This window comes from Panthera pardus, unplaced genomic scaffold, assembly GCF_024362965.1.
Source record: "Panthera pardus isolate Hobbes unplaced genomic scaffold, ASM2436296v1 HiC_scaffold_6, whole genome shotgun sequence".
Taxonomy (NCBI): Eukaryota; Metazoa; Chordata; class Mammalia; order Carnivora; family Felidae; genus Panthera; species Panthera pardus.
In genome coordinates, this window is record NW_026526991.1 from 116,667,619 (window position 1) to 116,695,159 (window position 27,541).

The 27,541-nt window shown below is 40.8% G+C and overlaps 2 protein-coding genes across 22 annotated transcripts in view; one reads left to right on the forward strand and one right to left on the reverse strand.

Annotated features, from left to right (window-relative positions):
- Window positions 1-7,327, forward strand: part of ABI1 (abl interactor 1) — a 128,262-nt gene extending 120,935 nt beyond the window's left edge. For all 15 annotated transcript variants that reach the window (XM_053895363.1, XM_053895364.1, XM_053895365.1 and 12 more), the window contains 2 exons: window positions 1,250-1,435; window positions 6,393-7,327. In XM_053895363.1, coding sequence (XP_053751338.1) covers window positions 1,250-1,435; window positions 6,393-6,568 — 362 coding nt within the window. In that variant the 3' untranslated portion in view covers window positions 6,569-7,327. The remainder of the gene's footprint in view (window positions 1-1,249; window positions 1,436-6,392) is intronic.
- Window positions 7,328-8,343: 1,016 nt separating this feature from the next.
- Window positions 8,344-27,541, reverse strand: part of PDSS1 (decaprenyl diphosphate synthase subunit 1) — a 42,373-nt gene continuing 23,175 nt past the window's right edge. For 3 of the 7 annotated variants that reach the window (XM_019465307.2, XM_019465304.2, XM_019465308.2), the window contains 4 exons: window positions 17,802-17,882; window positions 17,585-17,698; window positions 11,932-12,012; window positions 8,344-8,799 (listed from right to left, as the gene is read on the reverse strand). In XM_019465307.2, the coding sequence (XP_019320852.2) occupies window positions 8,659-8,799; window positions 11,932-12,012; window positions 17,585-17,698; window positions 17,802-17,882 (417 nt within the window). In that variant the 3' untranslated portion in view covers window positions 8,344-8,658. Of the gene's footprint in view, window positions 9,879-11,931; window positions 12,013-13,174; window positions 13,249-14,813; window positions 15,027-17,584; window positions 17,699-17,801; window positions 17,883-27,541 lie in introns of those variants that run through there. The other 4 variants (XM_019465305.2, XR_002084630.2, XR_008419578.1 and 1 more) reach the window with 4 other exon arrangements.

Here is a 27,541-nt window from a genome sequence, read left to right on the forward strand (position 1 = left end):
AAATCTGTATTAACAAGTAGATTATGACTGCTTTCTTTGATCACATAAATGGCCCCAGATATTGGCATTGGAGTTAGTATTTTAGTATTCTGTATTTCTCCTCTGCAGATATTATATAATTCTTATGTCAGTTTGTGTCAAAGAATTTTTGTCTTTAGCTTTCAAAGAAATTTATGGATCAGAAATTTGAATTAAGAATTAGTTGTGTGTTTTGGCTTTGAACTCTTGGGAGCATTGTTACCTGGAATCATCATAGTTCAGAGAGCCTAGTTCTAGCCTGATACTTCCTCATCTCACTGTTGACACCCTTGATTATTTAAGTAACACACACATGTACCACACCCATCTACAGCTTGAGGTATGAGTCATTTTTATTGTTTTGCACGATATAAGTTCATTTTTGTTTGTTTGTTTGTTTTTAATTATATCTTCCCGTAATACTTTATTAAAAAAATATTGTGGATGTATTCTGAGACAATTGGAACATTAGGATCTAGTCTTTCCCTCATCCCATGCTTAAGTTTTACCAGCAATAATGCAAGAATCTTAGCTCCTTTCTGCATTTAAAAAGTTGATTCTGAATACAAACATTTTTGAAAATACTCAACACAATTTTGTATTAGTTGGGAATTATTTAATTTCTAATTTAATTTTCTCTTGTAAATAATAGAAAACCTACACATAGAAGCAGACCTGGTACCACAAACCTTTTTCTCGATTAAAACAGACAAAAATAAATATCCCACCCACTGGAGGCTTATTTCTGGGGAACTAAAAGATAACTAAAAGCCAAATCAGGGACCTGAATGTGCACAGTGAATGGTTATCAAACCATATATGAAATGGTATTCCTAACATTTACAGTAGCCCGAATGGGAAATGTGACATATGGCTTATTTACAAGGAGGTAGGCTAACTAAAGGGTAATGTTTGTTCCGATCTCAGTGTTGGAGTAAGGAAACTTTTTTACTCCTATAATTTTTATAAAAAGAGACATTGTTTCCTAACCTCCTGCATTCATTGATTTGTAGCACTTCCTAATACCTTTATTTTTAACTCATTTTATTATTGTTCATATTATTATTAAGAGTAGTAGAAGCTCTAACACACCAAGCTTTTATTTCTAATCACTGCATGTCTTACTATAGTGCATGCTATATACAAATTAGAGCTTTCTTAAATTCTTTTAACTTCAGAGTTTTCATTTACTCTAATTTCTGATTCAAATTAATTATCTGAATTCTTTCAGTTGCTGATAGTCCAACCCCACCACCGCCACCTCCCCCAGATGACATTCCTATGTTTGATGACTCTCCACCTCCGCCACCACCACCCCCAGTGGATTATGAGGATGAAGAGGCTGCAGTAGTTCAGTATAATGATCCATATGCAGATGGGGATCCTGCTTGGGCCCCCAAGAATTATATTGAGAAAGGTAAGGTACAGTCATCACTGAATTGAGGTGAAGGAAAATAACCTAATTATAGAATTTTTAGAGCTATAAAGAACATCTGATAGTCTGGTGTTTGCAGCCCTTTGAATAAGCATTTTGGGGAGAGAGAGAGAGAGAGAGAGAGAGAGAGAACGAACCCGGGGGAGGGGAGAGAGAGGAGGAGACAGCAGATCTAAAATTGGCTCCATGCTGACAGCAGAGAGCCTGACATGGGGCTCAAACCCACGAACCTGCAGATCATGACCTGAGCCAGAAGTCAGGCACTTAACCAGCTGAGACACCCGGGCACCCCAACCCTTTGAATAGCCTTATCCAGCTAAGATAATTTAGTCAAACCTTATTTTCTATACATTTCCATTATAAAGGGATGGTCTTTATTTTTCAAATTAAAAGTGTATTATGTTAGGTGTGCTTTTTCAAATGACGTAGGCTGGAGATGAACTTGCCTGTTTGCATTTTACAGATGAAACCAGTAAGGCACAAAATAGCAGTTAACTGACTTACTAAAGATACAGAATTAGTAAAGATTTAAAGCAAGATTTCTACTCTTACAATTAAAAGGGAAACCTTTAGAGTTCTGAAAAATGTTTACAATGTGGTTAATCAGTTTGATTGCCTTTGAAATATATTCCCTTCCATTGGCTTTCCTCGATTAAATGCCTTTAAGCAAGTAGCTCTGGAGACCTGCAGCATTCTCTTGTGCCCAAGTTTTGAATACTAGGCTAAAAGGGAATTTGCTGTATTCCTTTTATATGTACGTGTGTGTATTTAAATTTTTTTAGTTGATACAAAGTTACATTAGTTTCAGGTTTACAGCACAGTGATTCAGCATCTCTGTAGGTTATACTATGCTCACTACAAGTGTAGCTTCCATCTGTCTCTGTGCTGTATGTACCTTTCTAAATATTTTTAAACAGGTACTCTACACACTGTTCAGGAAATCTCGAATATTCTACTTTATGTTTAGATTCTCTTGTACCTTCAAATAGAGAGAGATATGTTATGGTTATTATGAAGGTGATAAACTTAAATAGTCTTGAATTGTGTACCGGTAGTTCCTGGCTTGGAAAAGCAAATTTAACTTTAAATTGGGACTACTATGGAACTAATAAAAAGTTGATAAATTTGAAATATTATGGTTAATATTAATATTAATAATAATATATTTGGCAATAGAGCAGAATTTAAAAAATGTCTTTGCAAATTAAAATAATGATCTTATATTAGTGGTCATCACACATGTTCTATAAAACACCAGATAATAAATACATATTTTTAAAGTTTATGTATATATTTTGAAAGGGAGAGGGAGAATCCTAAGCAGGCTCCACACTGCCAGTGCAGAGCCTGATGCAGGGCTTGAACTCAAAAGCTATGAGGTCGTGACCTGACCTGAGCCAAAATCAAGAGTTGGATGCTGCTTAACTGAACCACCCAGGTGCCTCGAAAACATTTTTAACTTAAAAAAAAAAACAACCAAACTGGAGGTATAATTACGCAACAGCATTCTGTTAGTTTCAGGTATACAATGTAATGATTTGATATTTGTCTTGCAAATGAAATATTTTTAAGTTTGCCAGCTGTACAGTCTGTTTTGTTACAACTAGTAAGCCCCACTGTTGTAGCACAAAAGCAGCCATAGATGCTACATAGTGAGTGGATATGTCTGTCCATGTTCCAATAAAACTTTATTTATTTTTTATGTTTTATTTATTTTTGAGAGAGGGTGGTTGGGGAGAGGAAGAGTTGCGGGGTGGGGGGGGAGTTAGGGGAAGGGGGGGGCAGAGGATCCAAGGTGGGCTCTGTGCTGACAGCAGTGAGCCCAGTGTGGGGCTCAAACTCTCGAACTGTGAGATCATGACCTGAGCCAAAGTCAGATGCTTAACTGACTGAGCCACTCAGGTGCCCCCAATAAAACTTTATTTACAGAAAAGGTAGTGGCTTGGATTTGGCCATGGGCCATTGTTTGCTGACCCATAGTCTGAATCAGAGAGTTGAGATTTAGTAGGATTGTATTTAAAGCCTTTTTTTTTTTTTTAACTTTATAATTTTGAGAGAGAGAGCACACACATGAGCAGAGAAGGGACAGAGAGAGAGGGAGAGAGAATCCTAAGCAGGCTTCATGCTGTCAGCATGGACCCCGATGTGGGGCTTAGTCCCATGAACCACGAGGTCATGACCTGAGCCAAAATCAAGAGTTGGGTGCTTAACCGACAGAGCCACCCAGGCACCCCTCTATTTAAAGTCTTTTTAGGGGCACCTGGGTGGCTCAGTCGGTTAAGCGGCCGACTTCGGCTCAGGTTATGATCTCGCGGTCTGTGAGTTCGAGCCCCGTGTCGGGCTCTGTGCTGCTAGCTCAGAGCCTGGAGCCTGTTTCAGATTCTGTGTCTCCCTCTCTCTGACCCTCCCCCATTCATGCTCTGTCTCTCTCTGTCTCAAAAATAAATAAACATTAAAAAAAATTAAAAAAAAAATAAAGTCTTTTTAAATACTTTTATAATCACAAGATGAATAAGGCCTGGTTTAATAGGATTTTAGTTGAATGTATTGATAGTATGTTATGACTGTTTAGAATCTAAAAGCCAAATTCTTTGGGTACATTAGCTGAACTTTAACCTACTGTGTGCCATTCTTATCATATCCATTTATATTATACTAGCATTATGTTCAGTTTTGAGTATCACACTTTAAGATCCTGCAGACAGGAATGCCTTCAAGAGGAGAATATTCAGGAGGCAAAATATCTGGGAAGTGTACCTATAATGTGAAACAGTTGAAAGCAGTATTTCTAAGTTGAGGAAAGGGTGGCAGAGGAACTAGATAGCTGTCTTCAAATTTTTGTCATGTAGGATTAGAGTATTAGACTGAGTTTTAAAAAAATCTGACAGTACATACAGAAGAAGGGGGAGTTTAGCTATTTATATGAATCAGATTCTGGAGAGTGGAATGGACATTGAATTTTCATGATTAAATTCTTAGTAGTAAGCCTTATTATATGAGAGTATATGCATTGGAAGGAGGGGAGGTTGGCTGTGATCAGGATTGATTTACAAAAGGACTTGGAAAATAGAAACCATTAATTTGATTCAGTACTCTTATCAGCTGTTTGTCTAAGTGGAACTAAAAATTCTGAATAACTTTGAGGGTATGAGGCTTTTGTCACGATCAGTTCAAAAGTCATCTACACTACACAAACTAACCCATTTTTACTCTCAGTACAGAGAAATTAGTGTTACCAACGCTAATAAATAATAAATAATTGACACATTAGTAAGTATTACGTTGGCTATTTTTCCTTACTAATGGTTTTCTAGTAATCACTCATTTTCTTGAGTGGTTATTTAGCCAAAAACAATACCAGGATAATAATTTATTCTGTATGTTGGATAGGTTGGTGAGCTTGTAATCACAGTACTGATCTGATGCAGGATTAAAATGGAGACAAATGGACTTGTTGAGTTTACTTAATACAGTTTTGTAAAGGGAAAAAAAAGGTTGCCTGTTTTAATTTAGTAAATGGTGCTATGGATCAGTGCTTCAGGTCTGTTCTTTATTATAATTCACTAATTCAGAATAATTATGAGGAGAAGCTATCTTTCTTAGGGGAAAAGTGAGTTCCAGAATATCTTAAGTATCTTAAGAACTGTTTTAAGAAAAAGATAACATGAGGTAATCAATGAAAATATGACATACCATTTCACATACACTAGAAAATTGCATGTAACTTCAGAACTATCAGGCTATAAAGGCAGAATGAAGGAACAATAAAATTCATAAACCAGTTGTTTGGAAAACTTGTGATTTTTTTGGTGACTGTCCTTTCCATAGTACTGTTAAAAAGGAAATGAGTATTTGAACTCAAAATAATCAAATACCACAGAATTGCAAACAGTTCTCAAAGTCTTTTTTTTTTATTTTTTAACGTTTATTCATTTTTGAGAGAGTGCAAGTGGGGGAAGGGCAGAGAGAGAGGGAGACACAGAATCTGAAGCAGGCTCCAGGCTCTGGGCGTCAGCACAGAGCCCCATGTGGGACTCGAACCCATAGACCGCGAGATTGTGACCTGAGCTGAAGTCGGCCGCTTAACTGAGTGAGCCACCCACGCGCCCCTACCGTTCTCTAAGTCTTAATTAATGGGTCTTTTCTCACCTATTTACCACTTAAACAACAACAACAACAAAAAATCCATCCTGTTGGGGCACCTGGGTGGCTCAGTTGATTAAGCGTCTGACTTCGGCCCAAGTCATGATCTCGTGGTTTGTGGGTTTGAACCCCACGTTGGGCTCTGGTGACAGCTCAGAGCCTGGAGCCAGCTTCAGGTTCTGTCTCCCTCTCCCTCTCACTCTACCCCCGCTCATACTCAGTCTCTGAAAAATAAATGAACCTTAAAAAAAAAAAGTTAGAAATCCTGTTGACCTTTAAAATGTGTAAGTTTTTTTTTTTTTTTTTTTTTAAATCTAGGGCTAGTCCCGTAAATTACATGTATATTTTCTGTGGATGAGTAGGATGAGATTTACCTCCCAGGAGATGTGTATTTTCAAATTAGATAGCTTGGGTTGTTACCTGATTTACTGATTGACTCTGTAGCTTTGCCCAGTACTTTGGGGAAATGTTGCTTTGCAGTGGCTGGCACTTAGTAGATATTTGTACAAATGAAACATCCAATACTAAAATAGGAAGATCTTTCCTGGATGGATTGGTTGAAACTATTGATTTCTAGCTAGTCAAATTGTCAGTTTTATCCTAAGACCAAGCCAGTGATTTAGGCACATTGTTTGGCCACTGACTTACCTGTATTTATTAATGTAAGAATTCACAATTTTCATACAAATGGTTTTTGCTATACTATAGATTTAATTGGCATTACATTTTAAAATTCAGTTAATGCTGGAAATGGTGCGCTTATACTTACATGGTATTTCAACTCTTTTTTCCATAGTTGTGGCAATATATGATTATACGAAAGACAAGGATGATGAGCTATCATTTATGGAGGGTGCAATCATTTATGTAATAAAGAAGAATGACGATGGCTGGTATGAAGGAGTCTGCAATCGAGTGACTGGTCTGTTCCCTGGGAACTATGTTGAATCAATCATGCACTATGCTGATTAAATTTTTTGCTTTTAAAGTAGGTTCTTATTATTCAGTCATACTGTGGGACTATTATGGTTAACAGAATTGTCTTAAAATGTTTTCAAACGTGCCCATATTTTCAGGACATGCTGTTTTATTGGTATAATTGAATGTCTACGTGTAAGCATAAGTCTTTGAGGCAGTTTGTGTATTGCTAAACGGCAATTAATACAGGAGGCTGTCCATACCTGATTATGCTTATGTACTTACTTACACAGTTAACTTTATGACCAGCCTAAGTATTCTGGGGGTGTGGGGTAGAATATTTAACAAATCATGATTCAGACTGTACCATTACATGTTTCCGTGCAGCATGGTTACTAACGCTATGTCAGACTAATATTAAAATCAGAAAACTTCAATCCTGGTGCTGGTCATACTTTTTGTTTAGACTTTCTCATTCTTGAAATATAATATTTGTTTAAAGCATGCATACAAATTTATGTATTGAAATATACTTAAAAAATCCAAGATGCTTCCAATTTGTGTAATATTTACTTGGAGTACTCGTACTTAGGTCTCTTGAAATGAATTGAGTCTCTAAGGTCTCCATGTGAAACAAAACAAAGGGTTATCTGTAATGTTGTAATTTGTACCTAAGTTTTTTAATGAGTGAATTTGCATTATAAATTTTTTCCATTCATAAATAAGTGAACCAAAGGTTTTTGTCCTTTCCTTCACTGGTTTGCTTTTAAAATGAATAAATAAATAAATAAAGTATACTGATTTATTGCAGAATTATGGTTCTATTTTCTCAATATAGTAACTGAAAAAAAAAAAAATACTAGCCTTATCTCAACCTGTCCCAACGGCAGTGATGGATTTTTGCAGATTTAAAATCTGAGATGGGTATTTACAAGTCAATCTGCTGAGTTCCTTTTCTAACGTAATTTTTTCAAAGCTAAGAAAATGTGTCTAAGTGTGCACATTCTGTTAAGTCAAATTCTTAGGGACTGCTGTTACGTCCTTCAGTTTTCCAGTGGGCTGTTGTATAGTGGTTCAATAAAAGGAAACTAAAAGTCTCTTTTACGTATTGTTTTTGTAGAAGTGGGTGCAATGGACTTTTCAGTAGGCACTATTAATCCATTACCTGGCACTAGCAACATAAAACGGTTTTAAAAGGAAAATAATTCAAAAAATGGTGGATCATGTATTAATCAGTGAACAGGGATATATACCTGACCAACAGACTTATATTGTCTTTTGAAATAACTGAAATGCAACACATGCACTTTGTGTGTCTCCTCTTAATTTAAGGGAAGGTTGGCGGGATGTTTTTTCTTATCTTGTGTGTAATTCTGTATTGCCTAGGATATTAAAGTAGAGCCCTCAAGTGTGGGTTTCTGTGTATTGAGGCTTTGTTTGGATTTCAAATTGCAGTTATGTACTGGGTGTTACAGACTTGTAACAGCATAGTAAATGGTAAGACTAGTGCAAAACATTTATTTCTGAAAATTAAAGGCCATTATTGCTACCAAATCAATGTGACTGTTGTATATGCATTCGCCTTTGTTAATTTTAAACATGATTTCAGTATCACTAGTGATCAGCTAGCTACCTTTTTCATTTTTTCAAGTGGAATGTTCTCTTAATTTTGTATATAACCTGTTGTCTAAATTTTATGTACAGTCTTTTATAATAAACCATTCTCCTATATGAATTTTGGATACTGTTAAAATCTTAACTAATGTGGATTGAGATGTAGACTTCACAACTTTGTGACCTTGACTCCTATGGTGAAACAAGATAAACCATTTGAATTTTAACATTGATTATTTATTTGTGTAATGGCTTTACATGTGGATCTTAACAGTGTAAACAATACCACATATAACCATCAAGATACCTCTATTAGGATTTACAGGACTAGAGTGACAGATTCGGATGGCTTAATTACATTTAAAAAGTTTTCTGAAAAACTTTGCCAATAAAAAAATTGCCCATCAATAAGGTTGAAATGATTTTCTTTAAATGATTTTTGGTTATCTGCACGTGAAGCAAAGTATATTTCACAAAACTCCTTAGGCACAGTCTGGTAAAATAGCTGCCAGAAATAACAGAAAGAGTTGTCATTTATCCCTCGTGAGTACAATTTCTGAAAGCTGTATGAGGGCGTCTCTCTCAGGGGACGGTCGAAGTTTACTGATCTCTCTCACTGCTTCGTGGCAGTACTGCTGGGCGAGGTAGGTTGTCTGTTGCACACCGTCACTCTGCGGGGGCGGGTACAGAACAAGAGAACAGATGCATCACTCACTGGATCAGCTCCGAATTCCCTGCTATAGTAGAGAATTAAGATGTACTTTTGAGATCAGGTTGATCAACAGCTAAACTATGTTTCAAGTGTCCTCCAACTCCTCGGTTCAGCTGCTTTAGGCATTTTTCTCAGAATGAGGCTAACAAAGCAGCGAACTCACATCAAATAGCCATCGCCTTTCCCTGGTTTTTAAGTATTAGTTTTTAAAAAGTTCTACATGTATACAGTATCAGTTTTTAAGTGAAAAGAATCTAAAGTTAAAACACAATATATAACAAAAGTACAGAGCCCTTATGATGAAAATCAATACTTTCCTCCCTCCAAAGGCACAGTCATCTGTTGGTTTTGAGGTCTTAATTAGCAACTTTAGTTACTAGCTATTGCCTTCCTGCTGAGGAGGAGGATTTAGCCCACCCACCCTAGGCCTCTTATTTTGATAATTCTATTGCCATCTTTTCTTAATTACTTTTGTCATCATGTAGCATCAACTTTTCACTTTATCTCCAAGATATCCTATCCTACCAAGTGCTCCTATTCTTTATACTTTTACACTATAGAGATTTGCATTCTCCTCTCTAACCATGTTTTTATGTTGGTTCTAAAAGCTGAACACTAATAAAATACTATTTCCGTAATGTAAAAATACATTTACTGCAGAATCAAGTCATGTACTATAATTTCATCTCCCTCTCCATGGTTCCAAGCTCACAAGGCCCCTATTCAGAATAGAATATTAGTAACATTGGTCTGAAAGGTTCTGGTTTTCTGTACTTTACCAACTGACACAAAACAGGACACGTTTCAGTTTGCCCTGCCTTAGTGTACAGGAGCCCACTTATGAATGTAAATGCTTCCTTTTCTTCCTCTTTGGGAAAAAACTCCTGATCCCCAATCTTTCCACTGCCTTCATCATTCTGTTCATTGTTTAGACGGACTGCCTTAGCTCTAACAGACAGTTGTCTTCATCAAACTGTAGTTCATTCCACTGGTTTGAGTGCCTGCATCTTTCTCTTTCCTGACGTTTCCATGTTGTTCCTGAAATACATCCAGAGATAACTCAGAGAATGGGTACTGAAAGTCAACCTTATAGTTTTTTTAAGTTTATTTTGAAAAAGAAAGGAAATACACGAGGGAGGGAGGGGGAGAGAGAGAGAGAGAGAGAGAGAGAGAGAATCCCAAGCAGGCTCTGCGTGGACATCATGGAGCTGGATGCAGGGCTCAAACCCATGAACTGTGAGATCATGACCTGAGCCAAAGTCGGACGCTTACCCGAATGAGCTACCCAGGCGCCTCAACTTCATAGTTTTTGAGTGATGACTTCCGCCTTCACATTTAATGGATGGTTTGGATATAAAACTCTTGTTTTGAAATGTTTCCTCATCAGGGTGCCTGAGTGGCTCAGTTGGTCAAGTGTCTGACTTAGTCTAGGTTCAGGTCATGATCTTGTGGTTTGTGAGTTTGAGCCCCGCATTGGGCTTTGTGCTGCCAGTGCAGAGCCTGTTTGGGATCCCCTCTCTCCCTCTCCTGCTCATGCTTGCTCTCGCTCAAAAATAAAAATAACCTTAAAAAAAAAAAAGTTTCTTTGTCATTTTGAAGGCTTTGCTTTCTGCCTTCTATCATCTAGTGGTTTTGCAATACACTGAGCCAGTTTTGGTCTCTTCTCCTTTTGTAGGGGCCACTCTTTTCTTTGATTTTGTTTTTTTTTCTCTTCCTGAATATATGTTACCTCATTGATCCTCTAAAAGCTCTCATTTTCTTCCCTTGCTGTTTACGTTTTTGAAGATCTGCTCAATTTCACGTTCTAACCCTTCTTTGGAGTTTTTCACAATCAAACTTTCTTAGAGCTTGTTCTTTTTTTTTTTTTTTTTTTTTTAATATCCTGTGCTTGTTTTATGGATACAGTATTTTTCACCCCCCCCCCCCCCCCCGATATTTTTCTCTGTTTCTGTCCATCTTGGTCTCAGCAAGCATTACTCAACTATTTAGTAATCCTACCAAGTAAGTCCTACTTGTCCATCTTTCATGAAGAAATAGGGACTAGGAGCTCGGGGTGAAAGGAGTTAGAATTCAGAGGTCTTTGGAGAATTTGTTAAGTGAACATTCTTGTACTTTTCTAAATGCATTTCTGCCTGGGCTCGTTGGAACTTCATGGTTTTGCTAAGAGCAACAATTCATTTTCCCTCTTCAGTCCCACTTTTCACTTCAGTGGTTGGTGGTACTATTCTGACACCAGAACCTCTCCCAGGCACATCGACTTCTTTATTAGCTAAAGCCCCTTCTCACACTCAGTTTTTTAGCAGTACTGCCAAACTACCCTCCACAAAGGTGGTAGCAAATTATGATGCTTAACAGTTTAGAGAGTTAAGAGAAATCTATCCTTAAGAGGGGCCTTGCTTTTTGGAAATCTTAAAAGTTATTATTTGGAAGTCTTTCAAGTACTGCACTAATCACAGATCTCAGACCACACACTGGCTCACTAAAAATTGCTTGCTCCGTCTCATTCATTGATCTGTTGGCCCCAAATGACTCTGGATTTGGAATTTGGAAACAGGTCATTCTCAAAAGACAGTTATCGAAACTATGTAAAAAGATCTGGCTTCTACAGAAAAGTTGAGGATATGCGGCACTAGATGTGAAATAAGCTCAGACCCTGAAGGTTAAACAGTCTGCCTATGTAGGTTGTTTTTTTTTTTTTTTTTTTTTTTTAAGTTACCACTGATCACAGTTGTAAGAGGGAGGAGGAGAGACCATGCTGGGTAGGCAACTGCAAGAGCCTGACAACCTGGCTGTGGCTGAGACAAGAGCTTACACCAGGAGGCACAGCTGGGCAACAGGGAAAACAGCAGTGCTACCAGTGGATTTGGGGAAGGCTGGTTTCAAACTAGTGAAATCCTAATATCCAAGCCTTACCCAAGGCCAATTAGTCTTCAGAAAGACTTCTAGAAGGAAAAAGAATTATACAAGTTTCTCCCTCTGTTTTTGCCAAATCAACACCTGAACACACTTGGTTTTGCATCTAAAATTTGTTACATTATTTGGCTAAAGAACTTTGCCATGTTGTAAAATAATCTTTGTAAAATAATCTTACCTGTAATACGTATTGTTGAGCTCTGTCCACATCTCCTGGTAAACTGAACCGTCTCATTATCATAGCATTCATTTCTGGGAACTAATCATAAAGAAAGAAAATCTATTTACTGCTCTTGTGAGAATCAAATGTTCTACCACTTAAGTTTGTAACAATAGGAAAAAACAAAAAGGTGGTTACATGTTTAGATGATGTTGGATGGGGGGGGCCAGTAAATTGTAGCAATTAAAGCAGCAGAGCTAAGAGAGAGACACCCATTTCCAAGCCCAGGGACTGGCTGATGCTCAGAGGAGAGGCAGCTGTTGATGTTTGTTCATTCTGGGGTTCTTTCTATTCTATCCTTGGGTCCAACACTGAGTAAAAGAGAGTGAGGGAACAAAGTACATCCCTAAAATCTCCTTATTGGCTGCTCTTCTGGTCCTCAAACTTTAGATTGAACCATAATCATCAGAGGCCTGTTGGACCACTCCCTCAAAGTTTGCCACTCAATAGGGTTGGGACCCAGGCACACATTTCTAACAGGTTCCAGATGATGTGGGTTTTGCTGGTCTCTGCTAACATTTTGAAAAACACTCGCTTAGGATGAGGCTGGGAATTAGGCATTCTACTTTTAGTGCTAAACTGAGTGACACTGAAAGCTACTGCAGGATCTGAGCAGAGCCCTGCCTTAGCAGCTCGGGTGGAACAGAGCAACGGATGCTCGATGTTGACTGCGCCCTGGAGTCACGTGGGAAGTTTGTGGCTGCTTGGATCTGCTCCCAAAGACTGTGACTGTATTGGGTGGGGGTCTGTCCTGGGCATCAGGATTTGAAAAGTTCACCAGGTGTTTTTAATGTGCAGCCAAGGTTGAGAACCACTGAGTTACAGGAGACAGGTAGAGACAGGTTGCTGTAGTTGATTATAAAGAAGACCAAAGTTAAACTGTGGCACTAAGAGAAAAAAAGAAAATGCATACCTTGAAGATAAAAATCTATATTCTGTGTTACTTAGCAATAATTCAGGAGAATTACCACCATTAACAAAACCAGGAAGTTAGGGCTCTGAGTCACTGCATTTTCTAGATGGGAAGCTCTAGTTCTGGTGCCGACATAGCTGAGTGGGCTTCAACCTGTGTGTCCTGGCCTCCTCCTCAGTGTCCCGAGGGAGTTCAACTATGGGAGCTAAAATCCATTAGCTCTAACAGCTTCTGGTTCCATGAAATAAGAGGGAAGATATATTTAGTTTTGGACACATCAGTGCTTACAGCAGTTGCCAGTTTTTCCCTGGCAGTGAGCCTGAAGTTGTTGTCCTGTAACCACCACCACGGTATTAGTAATCCTAGAAGAAAAAATAGGGCACACATAGAAAAACCTCAACCGGATGATGACAGAGGAAGAATTAAGAATGTTCCTTTCAGAGTCAAGTATGTGTCAGAACAAAGTTCTAAACACGTAGAGGTTGCTCACATGCTTAGAAAATGTAAAGGCCAGCAACTAGTTAGCACTTAAATGAAAACCAGTAATTTGTTTTAGTTAGTGACCTTTTAAAAGACTAAATTTTACACGAAACAAAATCAGGAAAGCTCAAATCAGTCAATTTTAGTGGTAAAAAGCTAAATTAAATAGGCATTTGTCTTAATACCACACTCTAAAACTGATTTCTGGAAGGCTGTGCCCCCAAAGCTGATAATGATATTGTCCTGGGCATCTGGTAAATTACCTTGTTTATGGTATATGAGCTTTTCCTGCAACACCAACAAATATGGTAAAATGTGCTGCTTGGGTGGCTTCTCTGATTCCTTTTACTATAAAAAACATCGAGAAAGCAAAGTTTGAAGAAAATATTTGCATGGAGTGTGACTACATCCTTTAAACAAGTAGTGTGTACAATTTTAATATGCAAATACCAAACTCTTCCCTAGGCACTGCCCTGTTCCCTTACTGTGTAGGTGGAGAAATGAGAAACCTAACAGGAACCACAGTTGCCTGCTCGCAGATTTAGTGAGCAATAAGAAAATTTTTGTTTGTCCAGGCTGTTTTACGGGGAAAACCTTTTAAGAGTATGACAACTCCTATTCCGTGAAATATGTCCATAAACCAAACTACGAAGGTGATCGATAAATGTAGTGAGCTTGCTCAGACGAAACCTGTCTAACTCTTAAGGGACCAGCTAGTCACAATACCAACAGAAGCCTGTGCAGCCGGTGCAGGGGCTGGGGATGGTGACGGCAGTTGGAAGTACAGCTACAGGCTGACATTTAGGTCTGGTGACTTATCAAATAAGGGAAACAGAAGAAAGGAAAAGAGCTTTATTTGAGAACTAATGTAATCTCTCTCTCTCTCTCTCTCTCTCTCACACACACACACACACACAAACCACCAAAAACCACTTCCATTTTGTTTCTGAAGATCTCAAAATCCAACTTCTATACTTTTTAAAGATTCAACATGATGTTTTTGTTCTTACAGAAAATACGTATACAGGTATACATGGAAGGACACTGTCATCATGGGGACCTCTGAGAAATGCCGAAACTTTCCTTAAATCCCCTGTACCAAGGTTACCAAGAAACCTTCAGGAGATGTCAAAAATAGTGAATTCCAGAGAGAGGGAGTTTCTACTAAGTTGCTGGGTCCAACAAATTCCAATTACAAGACAACCCGCTGTGTGAAGTTAAAAAGGAAAAATGGCTTCCCGAGGTTGTTTGTCTTGGTGGAGACTCAGTGTTCGCAAATGGGAAAATGCAAGGGCTAATTAATTGGCAAACAAAATTCCCCTACCTGTGGAAAAGATTACAAACATCTCACAACGAGTCCACTGAATGGGTTAGGTTAACGACAAATCATGGAAGCCGACACAGAAGCTCTTCGTTGAGCATCGCCAGTGCAGAGAATGCCAGTTACCTGCTCTGCGGGAAGCCCCACTGGGGATCGGACAAGCTCCGCAGGCGCCAGCTTGCATCAGCGTCAGCACTGGCACTGGTAATACATTGGGTAGTGATAGGAACACTGGTCTGAGAGGAGTTGGCGTCTAATTGTCTGCTGTGCCATTTACCAGATGTTTAATTTTGGCCAAGTTTGCACATCACTTTCTTATTTGTAGAATGGGCATAATACCTACCACAAAGAGGAGTTGTGAGATTAGAGGTAACGTATGAAAGAATCCTTTGCAGACCACAAAAACAATGCATTTTCATTAAATGAAGATACTGCACAGTCTTCTGTTATTTTGGAACTTGTTTTACCCTAAATCACTTTGAGCCCCATAAATATTTGACACATTTCTGGCCAAGAACCCCTTTTTTGCTGATATAATCTGTAGTGGAGACTAAACCTGATATTTTCTTTTAAAACGACAACGCTTTTTTGTACTAACTTTTGCCGATAAGCCACAGGACAGAAACAGCTGATCTACTTAGGAAGCAGGTTCTTTCCAGAATCACTTCCCTCTTGGCCTCACTCTGTGTTCCCCTTTCTAGGCGGCCATGTGCCTTTTAGCTCCCTTTTCCTACTGCCTTGTGGGCAGATGGGAACAGCACTGTCTGGTGAGGGTGAATGGGTACCTCGTGATGCTGCATTTCCCAGTGAGACACCCGTAGCACTGTGGTTAAGGACGCGGTAAGCTTCTGTGTGTTCCTTTTCCTTGCCCCCGCCCCCCTTTTTTAAACCAGTATTTTTAAATCTCTTATGTATTACTGATCACTTATAGGTTGGGGTGATACAGGAATGATCCATTTTTCCCCAACTTTGTCCCAGTGTATCTGAAAGGAGAACAATTCACAACTCCTTTGTGTAGAACAAAGTTAATTAGTTTCTGTTGAAATAGGTTCATAGTGAAACAATCAGAAGAGGCATCCATTCTCCATCCATCATCTTAAAAGGTTCAGCGGAGTCAGCTGTTAGTGTCCTGGGGCTCATGACAATTATTTGTCATTGTTAAGATTCCTAGAAGTATGGCACACCAAGCTTTTTAGTAGACTACAAGCTTCTTTAGGAAAAGGCTTGTTCCTTAGTCATCTTGATAACCTCAGGGCCTCACCGAAAGAATCCTCACTGAGCTGGCAGTCTCCATTCCCTCCATTCCTCCTGTTCCTGACTCAACATTTACTAACCAGCGTCTGAATAGACTAACGTTTGGAGTCTGTGCAGACAGCAGCCAGTGACTGATCTCTCTGGCCTCAGGCATGCCTTTACGTTTACATGGTTTATGAATCCTCCGTTTTGTGGGTTAATAGTAAAAAAGAAAATGTTCCTTGCTCATGCTTTAATGTATACAAGAGGATTTTATAAATTTTGTCGCAACTTAGCACATGTATTAATATTACTGAGTTTTGGGCTGGCAAGTTAGTCTCATGAGGAGAAAGAACCCATCTATAACACGTCGTTCTCTTCTCACCTCTGCCTCAAAATTCTGAGAGGACAGAGCCTGGTAGTGAGGACTGCTATTTCCACAAAGGGCTTCAACATCTCCTTTTGGGTGGGTGAGTGGGTACTTCATTCCTCAGTTGACTGATGTCCACTAGCGTTGGCCAAGATCACCTGGTCCACCCCGCCCCTTCACCCCCGCCAGCTGCTAGATTCCCCTAAAGGAGAGTTACCCTGGTTATGGGTCTGCTAGACAGTGGATAAAGGATGATCTCTCCTTCCCTGGGTGGGAAGTTGATCAAAAGCAAGGTCACTGGTTTCAATAATGTCAAAACAGAATCCCTGAGTTCTACGGAAGACATAGTTTCTCTTTGTAAATTGTGAGAAAGAATACAGGCAAATCTCTCAAAAACTAAAAGTTACTAAAATTTTAGACCAAAGAGCTAATAACTCTTCATTTCATGGATTGGTGATGAACATCTTATTGCTTTGCTAAATACCGGATTAAATATGCTGCAAAGTTACAATCTATTAAAAAGATGTCCAAATGCCAGCCAATGTCCCACTCACTTCAAACCACACTTGGCCCAGCCACAGCCATGTGGCCGGCCTCCAGAGCAGGCTCTGGAAATAAATGTCTGCCTCGCTAGTCCCTGCAGCATCTCTGAAGCTTCCTAAGCTTTCTCATCCACGTGAAGGAGAACATAAAGGCAGCTTTTACTTACTTCCTTAATTGACAGTCCCTCAATCTGGAGAAAGAAAGAACTATGTGGTTCTAGTTGCCCTTGTAAATGTTCTTGACATTTTGAGGCAATGGCCAAGGCCCTCTGAGAGCAGCACACATTCCCATTAAACTTCTAGAACGGCAGAATTTCTTATGCTGGGAGGCCCTTCCAGTGCCTTTTTAAGGGGCTCTGAGGCACATCCCAAATCCAGTCCTATAATCAAGATGCGGAAACCATTCACCTTGTCAGTGCCTAAAATATATGGAAATAATCGTAATGCTACCTTAAATACACACAGCATTTAATTTACGAGGTACTTTCTCAGTTAATCCTCAGTACGACCCTGAGGGGAAAGTTGTAATCTCTTCCGTTTCAAGTTTTATTCACAGATAAAGCTTAGAAGTAAAATGGCTGGTCCCAACATCTCAGCCCCAGGGCCAGGATCAAATCTAGGTCCAGGTCTCTTACCTGAATGCTTTCCCATATCTCCCCTATCAGCTTACCTAAATGCTTACCCCATACCTTCCCATCAGCTGTGCCTGGAACAGACAAAGCAGTGTGTCCAAGGGAGTTTGGAAAACCTACCTGTTGGCAAGCGAACAGGACAGGGCCGGTGGCTAACCCAAGCTTCAGATCTGCTGACGTTGGTTTGCCCATCCGGTCAGAACACGACGTGAAGTCCAACACGTCGTCTATTAGCTGGTGGAAGGGAAAGAGGGGCATCTAGAGCACCACATCCCGCATCGAGGCTGCCCCTCCCGCTGTGCCAACAGGCCACGTTCTTAAAAAGCAGCAGACCGACCTGAAAGGCTATTCCCACGTTTTTCCCGTATTGATAGGCAATCTCATGCACCACTGGATCAGGGCATCCGAGGACAGAGACCTGAAGCAGAGAGAGAATTCTGAAATAAGCTGCTGGCAGGCCCGAGCCGGGGAGCCCCAGTCTGTGTGCACAGATGCATCCATCCGGTCCCTCAAATGAGAGGCAGTGAGGCTGGTCCGAAGATACTGCAGCAGAGGGAGATCAAACATGCATACGCCACTGGTGCTTTTAATGAAAGGATGTCAGCCTCAGACGGCTTTTTCAAATTTTAAGGAAACCACCTTCCACCCCTTTCCCAGGAGAAGTCATCTTTCCCACTGCTTCCGGCACTCGGTGCTAAACCTGGCCTAAATGTTGGCTTTATTTTTATTTTTCTATTGATGTAGACCTTATTTTAGGGCTAGCTAGTCTGATCTAATCACACATGATGTTGCTATATATGTATTTCCTCATTTGTAGTTTCTTTTAATACTAAATTTTTGGTGATTTCACTTATTTCTCAAATGCAGCCATTTCCTCACATGTGTGAAACAGCCTCAGACCTCGCGCTTCTGACATCCTGTTTTCTCATCCTCAAGGGTCTTCATGCTCCTACTGCTCCTGTATTTCTCTTGCAAGAAGTAATTAACTACATGGAAACTTTTTTTTTCCTTTCTTTTTCAGTGGAGGAGAAGTAAGACTTCTAAGCACTTTTTAAAACTCAAAAAAAAGACTAGCTGGCTCCGGTCACTTGAGTGCCTTTCCCACTGCTCTGCTAAGCAGACCCTGCCACACTTCAGAAAACAAAGACTGGGTAAAAACCGAAAGGAGGGAACAGGAATGAGGTCTACTCCACCAGAGAGGAAATGTCTATGCTGACTCCATGAGAAAGGCAGACAAGGTGCGGTCTCCTTCCTGAGGTGGGTCACTGATGATGAAGGATCCTGTCCTTCGTGACCCTCTGGTCAGCACCCTCTTTGCTCAGGCATCTGTGTAGCCCAGTGGTGCGGACTCTGCGGTTAGCCTGCCAGGGGCGTGTAAATACGCTACGTATTACCACGCGAACTTAGCGTATTACTTGGTATTTCTGGGCTTCAGTTTCCTCATCTGTAAAATGCAGGATCAAAAGCACTTAGCTCATAGGGCTGCTGTGAGGAATACACGCGATGCTGCTTTTAAACCTCAGCTGAGTGCTGGGCATCTGGCCATAACACTAGATGTTTGCTGTTGTTGTTAATTATCCTCCTCCTCCCCTTCTCCTAGGTGCAGGAACAGGAGCTGGGTAGTGTCCATGCTCTGTGGCTAATTAAAGCCAGCTCATACAATCTGGGCAACATTCTCTTAGCCCTGAGAATGTTTTTGATGACTTAATGAAGTCTGTGACCGCGTTAATGTTTGGCTGCAGGTCCTTGATACAAATTTGCCTGTCATGAAAGGTCAGGTGGCCACTTGAATGAATAACAAACTCACAACCGCTTTCAACGGCACAGACCTGACCACTGACAGGCACGGATCCACGTACAGGAAGAGATTCCTCTTTTCAACCATACTAAAGAATCTATGACACCAGCTGGGAGACGATTTAGAAATTTTGACAAGAGTCAAGAAAGCCATCAACTTGGCCGAAAGAATAAATGTGGTAAGATCTGGGCAGCTGAGGATGTGCTGAGCTCAGAACACAATGACACCCCCTTTCCAGGCAGAAATAACTCAGAGAGCGAGCCTGTTCATGCTGTTACTTCAACACAAAACAGCACAGAAATGCCAGCTTTCTTCCTGAAAAGTAAGAGATATTTAAAAACTCTCTTCTATTTCTAAACTCACTGGATTAAAATTTATGGAGTACATATGATGAGCACTTTACATTATCTTAGTTAAGCTGCACAGTGTCCCAGAAGCATTTCTTTTGTGGTTGATGATGATAAGAGCAAACAATTACCAAGCCCTCATCATATGCCAGGAGCTATTCTGAGATTTCTCGTGTATTAACTCACTTACGGGCCAGGCCTGGAGGCACAGAGAGCACCAGATGTTATAGGGTTGGGAAACGGTGGAATGAGAATTTGAACCCAAGAGTCGGACTCCAGAGACCATTCTCTTAATCACTTTATTACACTGCTTCCAAGGGGCGCAAAACAGAAGCCCAAAGAAGTCAAATCATGTGCCCGAGGAAGCAGAAAGCTGTGTGGTCTGGGTGCACCGCCCGCAGCTCACACGCTACCACAGAAACGAGTGACACTTAGTGGGCAGCTTCCGCTTCATAGGCGGGGAAGGGACGTTTCTGCCCAGATTTCCACGCCTGGGGTGCAAAGACCGTTCCTCAGTGCCCAGAGAATCCCGCTCCCCCACGCCGGGTAAGGATCGCCTGGATCCGTCCCGTGCAGGTGGAGAAGTCACAAGCAGTGCAACACAAAAGGCACAGAGGAGGTGTGCGGACAGGACACAAGCGCTTCTTGTGCTCAGCGCCAGGGGACAGGTGCCTCTTATCTTTCCAGATGTGGGTGGAGGATGAGGAATGACAGGGTAAAAGAAAGCGGAGCCTGGCTAACCTTTCTGTTGGAAGCAGGCCCACAGCAGGTCCTGCTGTACGCGTGTGGCTCTTCTGGGGGAAGAGGAGGAAGGTCTCAGAACGTTCTCATGAGCCTGGTCTCAGAAAGGCTGGGGAGCACAGGCTGCATTGCAGGGACCAGCACTTGGTGTTCATCAAGCATCTCTGTGTCACCAAGGAAGTTAAGACATCTATCCTGAAGACACACAGATGCATCGTGTCTTCTTTATTAAAAAAATGGTGGAGATTATTGGAGCTCCATTCTTACATACAAAATATCGAAATGGGTGTTGTCAAAAACCAACTAAAAATACTGGGGGAGAATATATGCAACATAATATAGATAAAGTGCTGATATTCTTATTATATAAAGAGATCTTTTTTGTTTTGTTTTAAAGTATATTTATTTTGAGAGAGAGAGACAGCGAGGGAGGGGCAGAGAGGGAGGAAGAGAGAGAGAATCCCAAGCAGGCTCCAGGCTGCTAGCGCAGAGATCATGACCTGAACGGAAATCAAGAGGTGGATGCTCAACGCACTGGGCTGCCCAGACGCCCCTGTAAAGAGCTCTTGAAAACTAGGGGCGTGGGGGGACCAAACACGTTAGAAGATGGGCAAAAGACACTGGCAAATAACAAAAACTGAAGATATAAAAATGGCCCTTAAGCACCTGAAATGTTCAAGTTCACTTAGAAGGGAGAAATGCAAATTAAAACCCCACTGCAATAACATTTTCTCATCTATCAAACTGGCAGAAACTGAAAAGCCTTACAACACATTCAGTGAGCGAGGCTGTGGGGAAACAGGCAGGAAGCTCACATACCCTGGTGGTGAGAACATCTCAGAGTACAGTCCTTATGGAGGGAAACGTGGTGGGGCAAGAACCACACACACGACTACCTTCAAATATACCCTGAAGGTACACTGCTAACAATTCAAAAACACACTGGAGCGCCTGAGTGGCTCAGTTGGTTAAGCGTCCAAATTCAGCTCAGGTCATGATCTCGCAGTTCACGAGTTGGAGCCCCGCACTGGGCTCTGTGCTGACAGCTTGGAGCCTGGAGCTTGCTTCAGATTCTGTGTCTCCCCCCACCTCTGCACCTCCCCCTAAAATATGCCCTTGGGCTTGCGCGGGCTCTCACGCAATATGCCCTTGGGCTTGCGCGGGCTCTCGTCTCTCTCTCAAGAATAAAGAAACGTTAAAAAATAAAAATAAAAAACACACTTGCATAAGGTTAGGCACTATAGTATTATTTGTAACTGTAAACTAACTACTAGAAGCCTAAACACCCATATATAGGAGTGGCTGAGAAAACCACGGTATATCCACTCGATAGGATACGAAGCAGCTATTTAAAAAATGAGGAAGAGGGGCTCCTGGGTGGCTCAGCTGGTTGAGAGTCTAACTCTTGATTTTGGTTCAGGCCATGATCTTATGGTCATGAGATGGAGCCCGCCTCAGGCTCTGTGCCACGTGTGCAGCCTGCTTAAAATTCTCTCTCCCTCTCTCTCTCTCAATACAATACAATACAATACAATACAATACAATACAATACAGAGGAAGATTCTACAGAGCAGCATGGGATGATATCCCTGATACACTGTTAATTGAAGAAAACAAGGTGCAAAGGTCAGACACACACAGAAAAGGTAGCACAGCATCCTACTTTTCCTTGCAAGAAAGAAGGGGAAACAACATGCATGTGGGGCTGTTCATCTGTGTAAAAAGAAACACAGGAAGGAGGAAGCAGAAGCAAAGAGACTGGTCACTTACAGGGTGGGTGGAAAGGATGAGGAGGGGGACGGGACACATGGGAATGGTGGGCAAGTACCAGTCTGTATACACTTCTGACTTAAGGAGCTAGGTTAACATTTCATACACTCAAAACCACACCAACAGCCTCCAACGCCCGCAAAAACAAAATTGGTTAAGAATGGAAGGGGACCTCTAAAATGGAGTAAAAAATAACCTAGCTTATATTTCAAATAATAATATAACCACACTGAAAAGAGGTAACTTCGAACACAGATTTTTGATTATATTATCCTCAGGCTAAAGACAAAAAGGAACTATAAACAAATACTGAACTACTAGGTTTTTGTTTTTTACAGAGATGGGAGTTACCAATTTTTAAACCCCTTTGGTATATTCTAGGGGACTGAGCAAATAAATATATTGTGGAGAATGGGAGTCAAGCTTCTCATTCTTGGGGAAAGGAGCTACAAATACAGTCGACCTCTGAGCAACATGGGGGTCAGGGGTGCTGACACCCCTCCACCTCCTGTGCAGGTGACAATCTGCATATAATTTTTGACTCCCCCGAAACTTAACTATTAATAGCCCACTGTTGACCAGAAACCTCACTGATGACACATTCGATTAACACGTACTCTGTATATGTATTATATACTACATCCTTACAATAAAGCTATAGAAAATGTTCTTTAAAAAATCATAAGGAGAAACTACTTTCATAGTACTATACTGTATTTATTAAAAAGAAAAAAGATAACCCGCATATAAGGATCTGTGCTGTTCTAACCTATGTTGTTCAAAGGTCAACTGTATGGAAGGCCAGAATGCTAGATAAATCATGAATTCTGTGGAATGAGCCAACAATATGATACATCACTGTTTGGATACACATAGATGGGAAATAAAAAGATCAAGACATAAACATACCCATATATATATATATATATATATATATATATATATATATATATATATATATATATATATATAAATTTCCTATTTCTGTCTACTATCATTGGAGGGCCCAATGATACCTAGTGGAGAGATCTTGGTTTCCAAATACCATTCTCCAACAAAAGAACAGGGCTCGTTGGAGAAATTATGAATCCTAGTGTTGGGAAGGGCAAGATGAACCTGGAACGTCTTCTGCCAGAAATTAATGAAGTGTTGGGGCACCTGGGTAACTCAGTCAGTTGAGCGTCTGACTCATGATTTTAGCTCAGGTCGCGATTGCAAGTTGTGGGCTCGAGCCCCGTGTCTGGCTCCACACTGAGAATGGAGCCTGCTTGGGATTCTCATTCATTCTCTCTCTCTCCCCACCTCCCCCCCCCCCCCCCCAACTTGCAATCTCTCTAAAAAATAAAGAAATTAAATAAGTGCTAAAAGAATGATGGGGGTAGATTAAAAGGACACAGAAGCCAGGTTAAAAGGCCTTCCCCACTGGCCAAATATGGGATAATTCAGCATTCAGATAAATAACAGTAAAGGGTTATAATCCATAGAATAAGAATCCAAGAGTTCACAGAGATAAGATCGTCCTTAAATCAAATACCCTTCTATCGTAGAAGCAAGATGTTGAAGGAATGACAGAATTCACAAAACAGTGACTTGGCAGCCATTGTGGTAATAAGTATCTGAAGAAAGAATCATAAATAGATGCGAAAACCAGAGAGAGTTTGATAAGCAGATTTACATAATCTCATAATCCCTCCCCAGATAGGGAAAAATAGTAACCTGAAAATGAAGTAACCTGGCAGTTACTACCACAATCAAGTGATCAAAGTGAACATCACCAGTAACAGCACAAAAGGGCGTCACGTGGCCCCTGACGTGACGAACTGAGCAGGTGGCATCCTTTTTGTTGTTTTCCTGTGCAAAATGCATAACCGGTATCTAAGTTTGCAAAGCAGCAGACAGATCCAACTTGAAAGGCTCAATGACACATTAAAAAATCAAGGTAGGGGCGCCCGGGTGGCTCAGTCGGTTGAACATCCAACTTCCGCTCAGGTCACGATCTCACGGTTCGTGAGTTCGAGCCCCGTGTCGGGCTCTGTGTTGATGGCTCAGAGCCTGGAGCCTGCTTCTGATTCTGTGTCTCCCTCTCTCTCTGCCCCTCCCCCATTCATGCTCTGTCTCTCTCTCTCTCAAAAATAAATAAACATTAAAAAAAAAATTAAAAAAAAATCAAGGTAATGGGGGCGTCTCGGTGGCTCAGTTAAGTGTCCAACTCTTGGTCTCAGCTTAGGTCATGATCTTGTGGTTTATGAGATTGAGCACTGTGTTGGCCTCTAGGCTGACACAGTGCAGCCTGCTTGAGATTCTCTCTCTCCCCCTCTCTGCCCCTCCCCTGCGTATGCTCACTTGAGCTATCTCTTTCTCTCTCTCCCTCTCAAAATAAATAAATAAACTTAAAAAAAAAATCAAGGTAATATAAGAGCAAAGATGGACTGAGGAACTTGTTGCACACTGAGACATCGAAGACTTATGACAGTTAAATGCAACAAGAGATCCTGGACTGGATCCTGGACCAGAAAAAGTTTTCCCCTTTTCTTTTAAAAAAAAAATTTTTTTTTTTACATTTATTCATTTTTGAGAGACACAGACAGAGGGAGACACAGAATCTGAAGCAGGCTCCACTCTCAGCTGTCAGCACAGAGCCCGACATGGGGCTCAAACTCACGAACTGTGAGATCATGACCTGAGCCGAAGTCGGAGGCTTAACCGACTGAGCCACCCAGGCGCCCCTTCCCTTTCCTTATTACAATATTATGACAGCTGGTAAAATAGGAATAAGGTCTATGTGTAGATTAGATAAGAATTTTGTACCAAAAGACACTGTTCTGCAAATACAACCCACAAAACAAAATCCTGTGGTAGCATACTGTGGCTTTGGAAATAAAAGTAACAGGAAGGCAGCCCATTGATTCCAGGCCTCATGCAGCACTGGAGAGTATACAAATTTGGAAAAAAAGAAAAGAAAAGAAAAACAAACGAATGCAGGATTATCATACCCAGTTCTGGGTTCCAATCCCAGCTCAGCCATGTCTGACTGAGTAACACTGGATGGGCCACTGGACCTCTCAGATCTCATTCCTGTGAGATTTTTCTGGGGAAGAAATCATGGCCTCCACTGGTAAGCTCGAGTGTATTCTATATGACTAGGACACAAATAAGTAACCTTTCATTTAAACATATTACTTCCATTTTCCTATCAATCAGTGTCATAAAATAATCCTAGAGGGGGTCCTGGCTGGTTCAGTCGATGGAGCATGGGACTCTTGATCTAGGGGTCAAAGCCTAGATCATGACCCTTGATCATGAGTTCAAGCCCCACATTGAACGTAGAGTCTACAAGAAAGACAGACATAGAAAGACAGGACAGGACAAGAGAGGAAAGGAAGAAAGGAAAATACAATCCTTATTTAAAACAAAACAAAACAAAACAAAACACACCAATCTTAGACAACCCTCTCTTAGTTTTTATACTATTTCTACTAAAAAATAACAATGAGTGATTAAAGTTAACAGGATAAGTTATAAGCTGCTAAATTTCCTTCAAATTCCCATAACATCTTAGAATTCTATTAATTATTCCACAATAATTCTGATGTTTAAATTCTCTGTATTTCCTCTTTTTGGCACTTCTGGTTTGCTTTGCATGAACTTTTGGAGCCCAAATGTCTTTGCATTTTAAATACCAGGAGTACATAAAAATAGCCATTTTGAATATGCAACACCTCTGGAATATTTCTACCCATAGGCACTTAAATATAGAACCTTTTATTTAGAGCGCTCACACTATGATTTTGCCTTATTATTCTAACAGCTCTGGAGTATAGGAATAAATCATATAAAAAGTGAGTAGTTGTGGGATGATGCCGGAATGCCTCCTAGTGGACAGCACGAAGCATTTCATTTTAAAAAAGGGTCGAGCCATGTTACTACACATGTCCACTGTTTACTTGCTAATCTGTGAAGAACGAAGTGCAATTTATAAATGAGTATGTGTGCTATAACGTCTCTGGCTTCCTAAGCAGAGCATTGTGACCACACCACGATCAAAGCTTTCCTTGGTGCCTTGGGTCCATGCCCTTGGCCCTTCGTAGGGTTTGATCATCTGCAAGCTTCACTTAACGCCCTAGTGTGCCTTATGAAGTTGGCTCTCCGTCTTCATGGAGATTTTGACCATCAAAGGTATGATGATCAATGAAGGGTTTATGTAGCAACTTTATGGCACCCTTTTAAAATGAGTGATTCTTTTATTTGGCATTCTAACGTCTACCATATTTTCAGCCAACTCTCTTTTTATTTAAAAAAAAAAAAAGTTATTTATTCATTTGAGAAAGTGAGAGAGTGCATGAGCTGGGGAGGGTCAGAAAGAGAGAATCCTAAGCAGGCTCCATGCTGCCAGCGCAGAGCCTGATGCAGGGCTCAAACTCACAAACTGTGAGATCATGACCTGAGCTGAAATCAAGGGCCAGATGCTCAACCAACTGAGCCACCCAGATGCCCCAGCCATCTCTCTTTTTAAGAAACCACACAGGCAATTCTTTACAAAAAAATATTGGCCCTTTTCACTAAAGACAAAAATGGCTGAAGTCATGGCCAGCGTGTTCTACATAATTCACATTTCTTAGTGTTTCAATTTTGTGTTTTTAGGAAGAAAATGTCTGCATTCTTTTAGGATTCACAGTTATCCATTTCTTGACGCTTTTCAGAATGGAGACACTATTGGCAAGGGGCCTTTTTCACTGAAGAGACCTGAGGAAAAGTGCTCTTTAACTGCAGGAATGTTGAGAGAGCATCATGGCAGCAATGTCCATCTGTCCCCTGAAGGTCTCCCTCTGTTGCTGCTTTGATCGCAACCTACTTGCCAGGTTTCATCTCTGCCACATTGATTACGCGGAGGTATGGTCAGATGAGTAATCCTATGGAGAGAACTGGCTCTCATTTAGGGGCTAGAACCAAATACCACATGTTGTATAAGGACAATACTGACTTTTTTTTTGAGAGAGTGTGAGCAGGGGAGGGACAGAGAGGGGGAGGACAGAGGATCCGAAGTGGGTTCTGCGCTGACAGCAGCAAGGCCCAATGCAGGGCTTGAACTCATGAACTGTGAGACCATGCCCTGAGTCGCACTTGGATGCTCAATCGCCTGAGCCACCCAGGTGCCCCAAGAATACTGGCTTTAAAAAAAAGAAGAGTGCTCTTCAGCAAATGGTGCTGGGAAAACTGGACAGCGACATGCAGAAGAATGAACCTGGACCACTTTCTTACACCATACACAAAAATAAACTCTAAATGGATGAAAGATCTAAATGTAAGTCAGGAAGCCATCAAAATCCTTGAGGAGAAAGCAGGCAAAAACCTCTTTGACCATACCCGCAGCAACTTCTTACTCAACATGGTCTCTGGAAGCAAGGGAAACAAAAGCAAAAA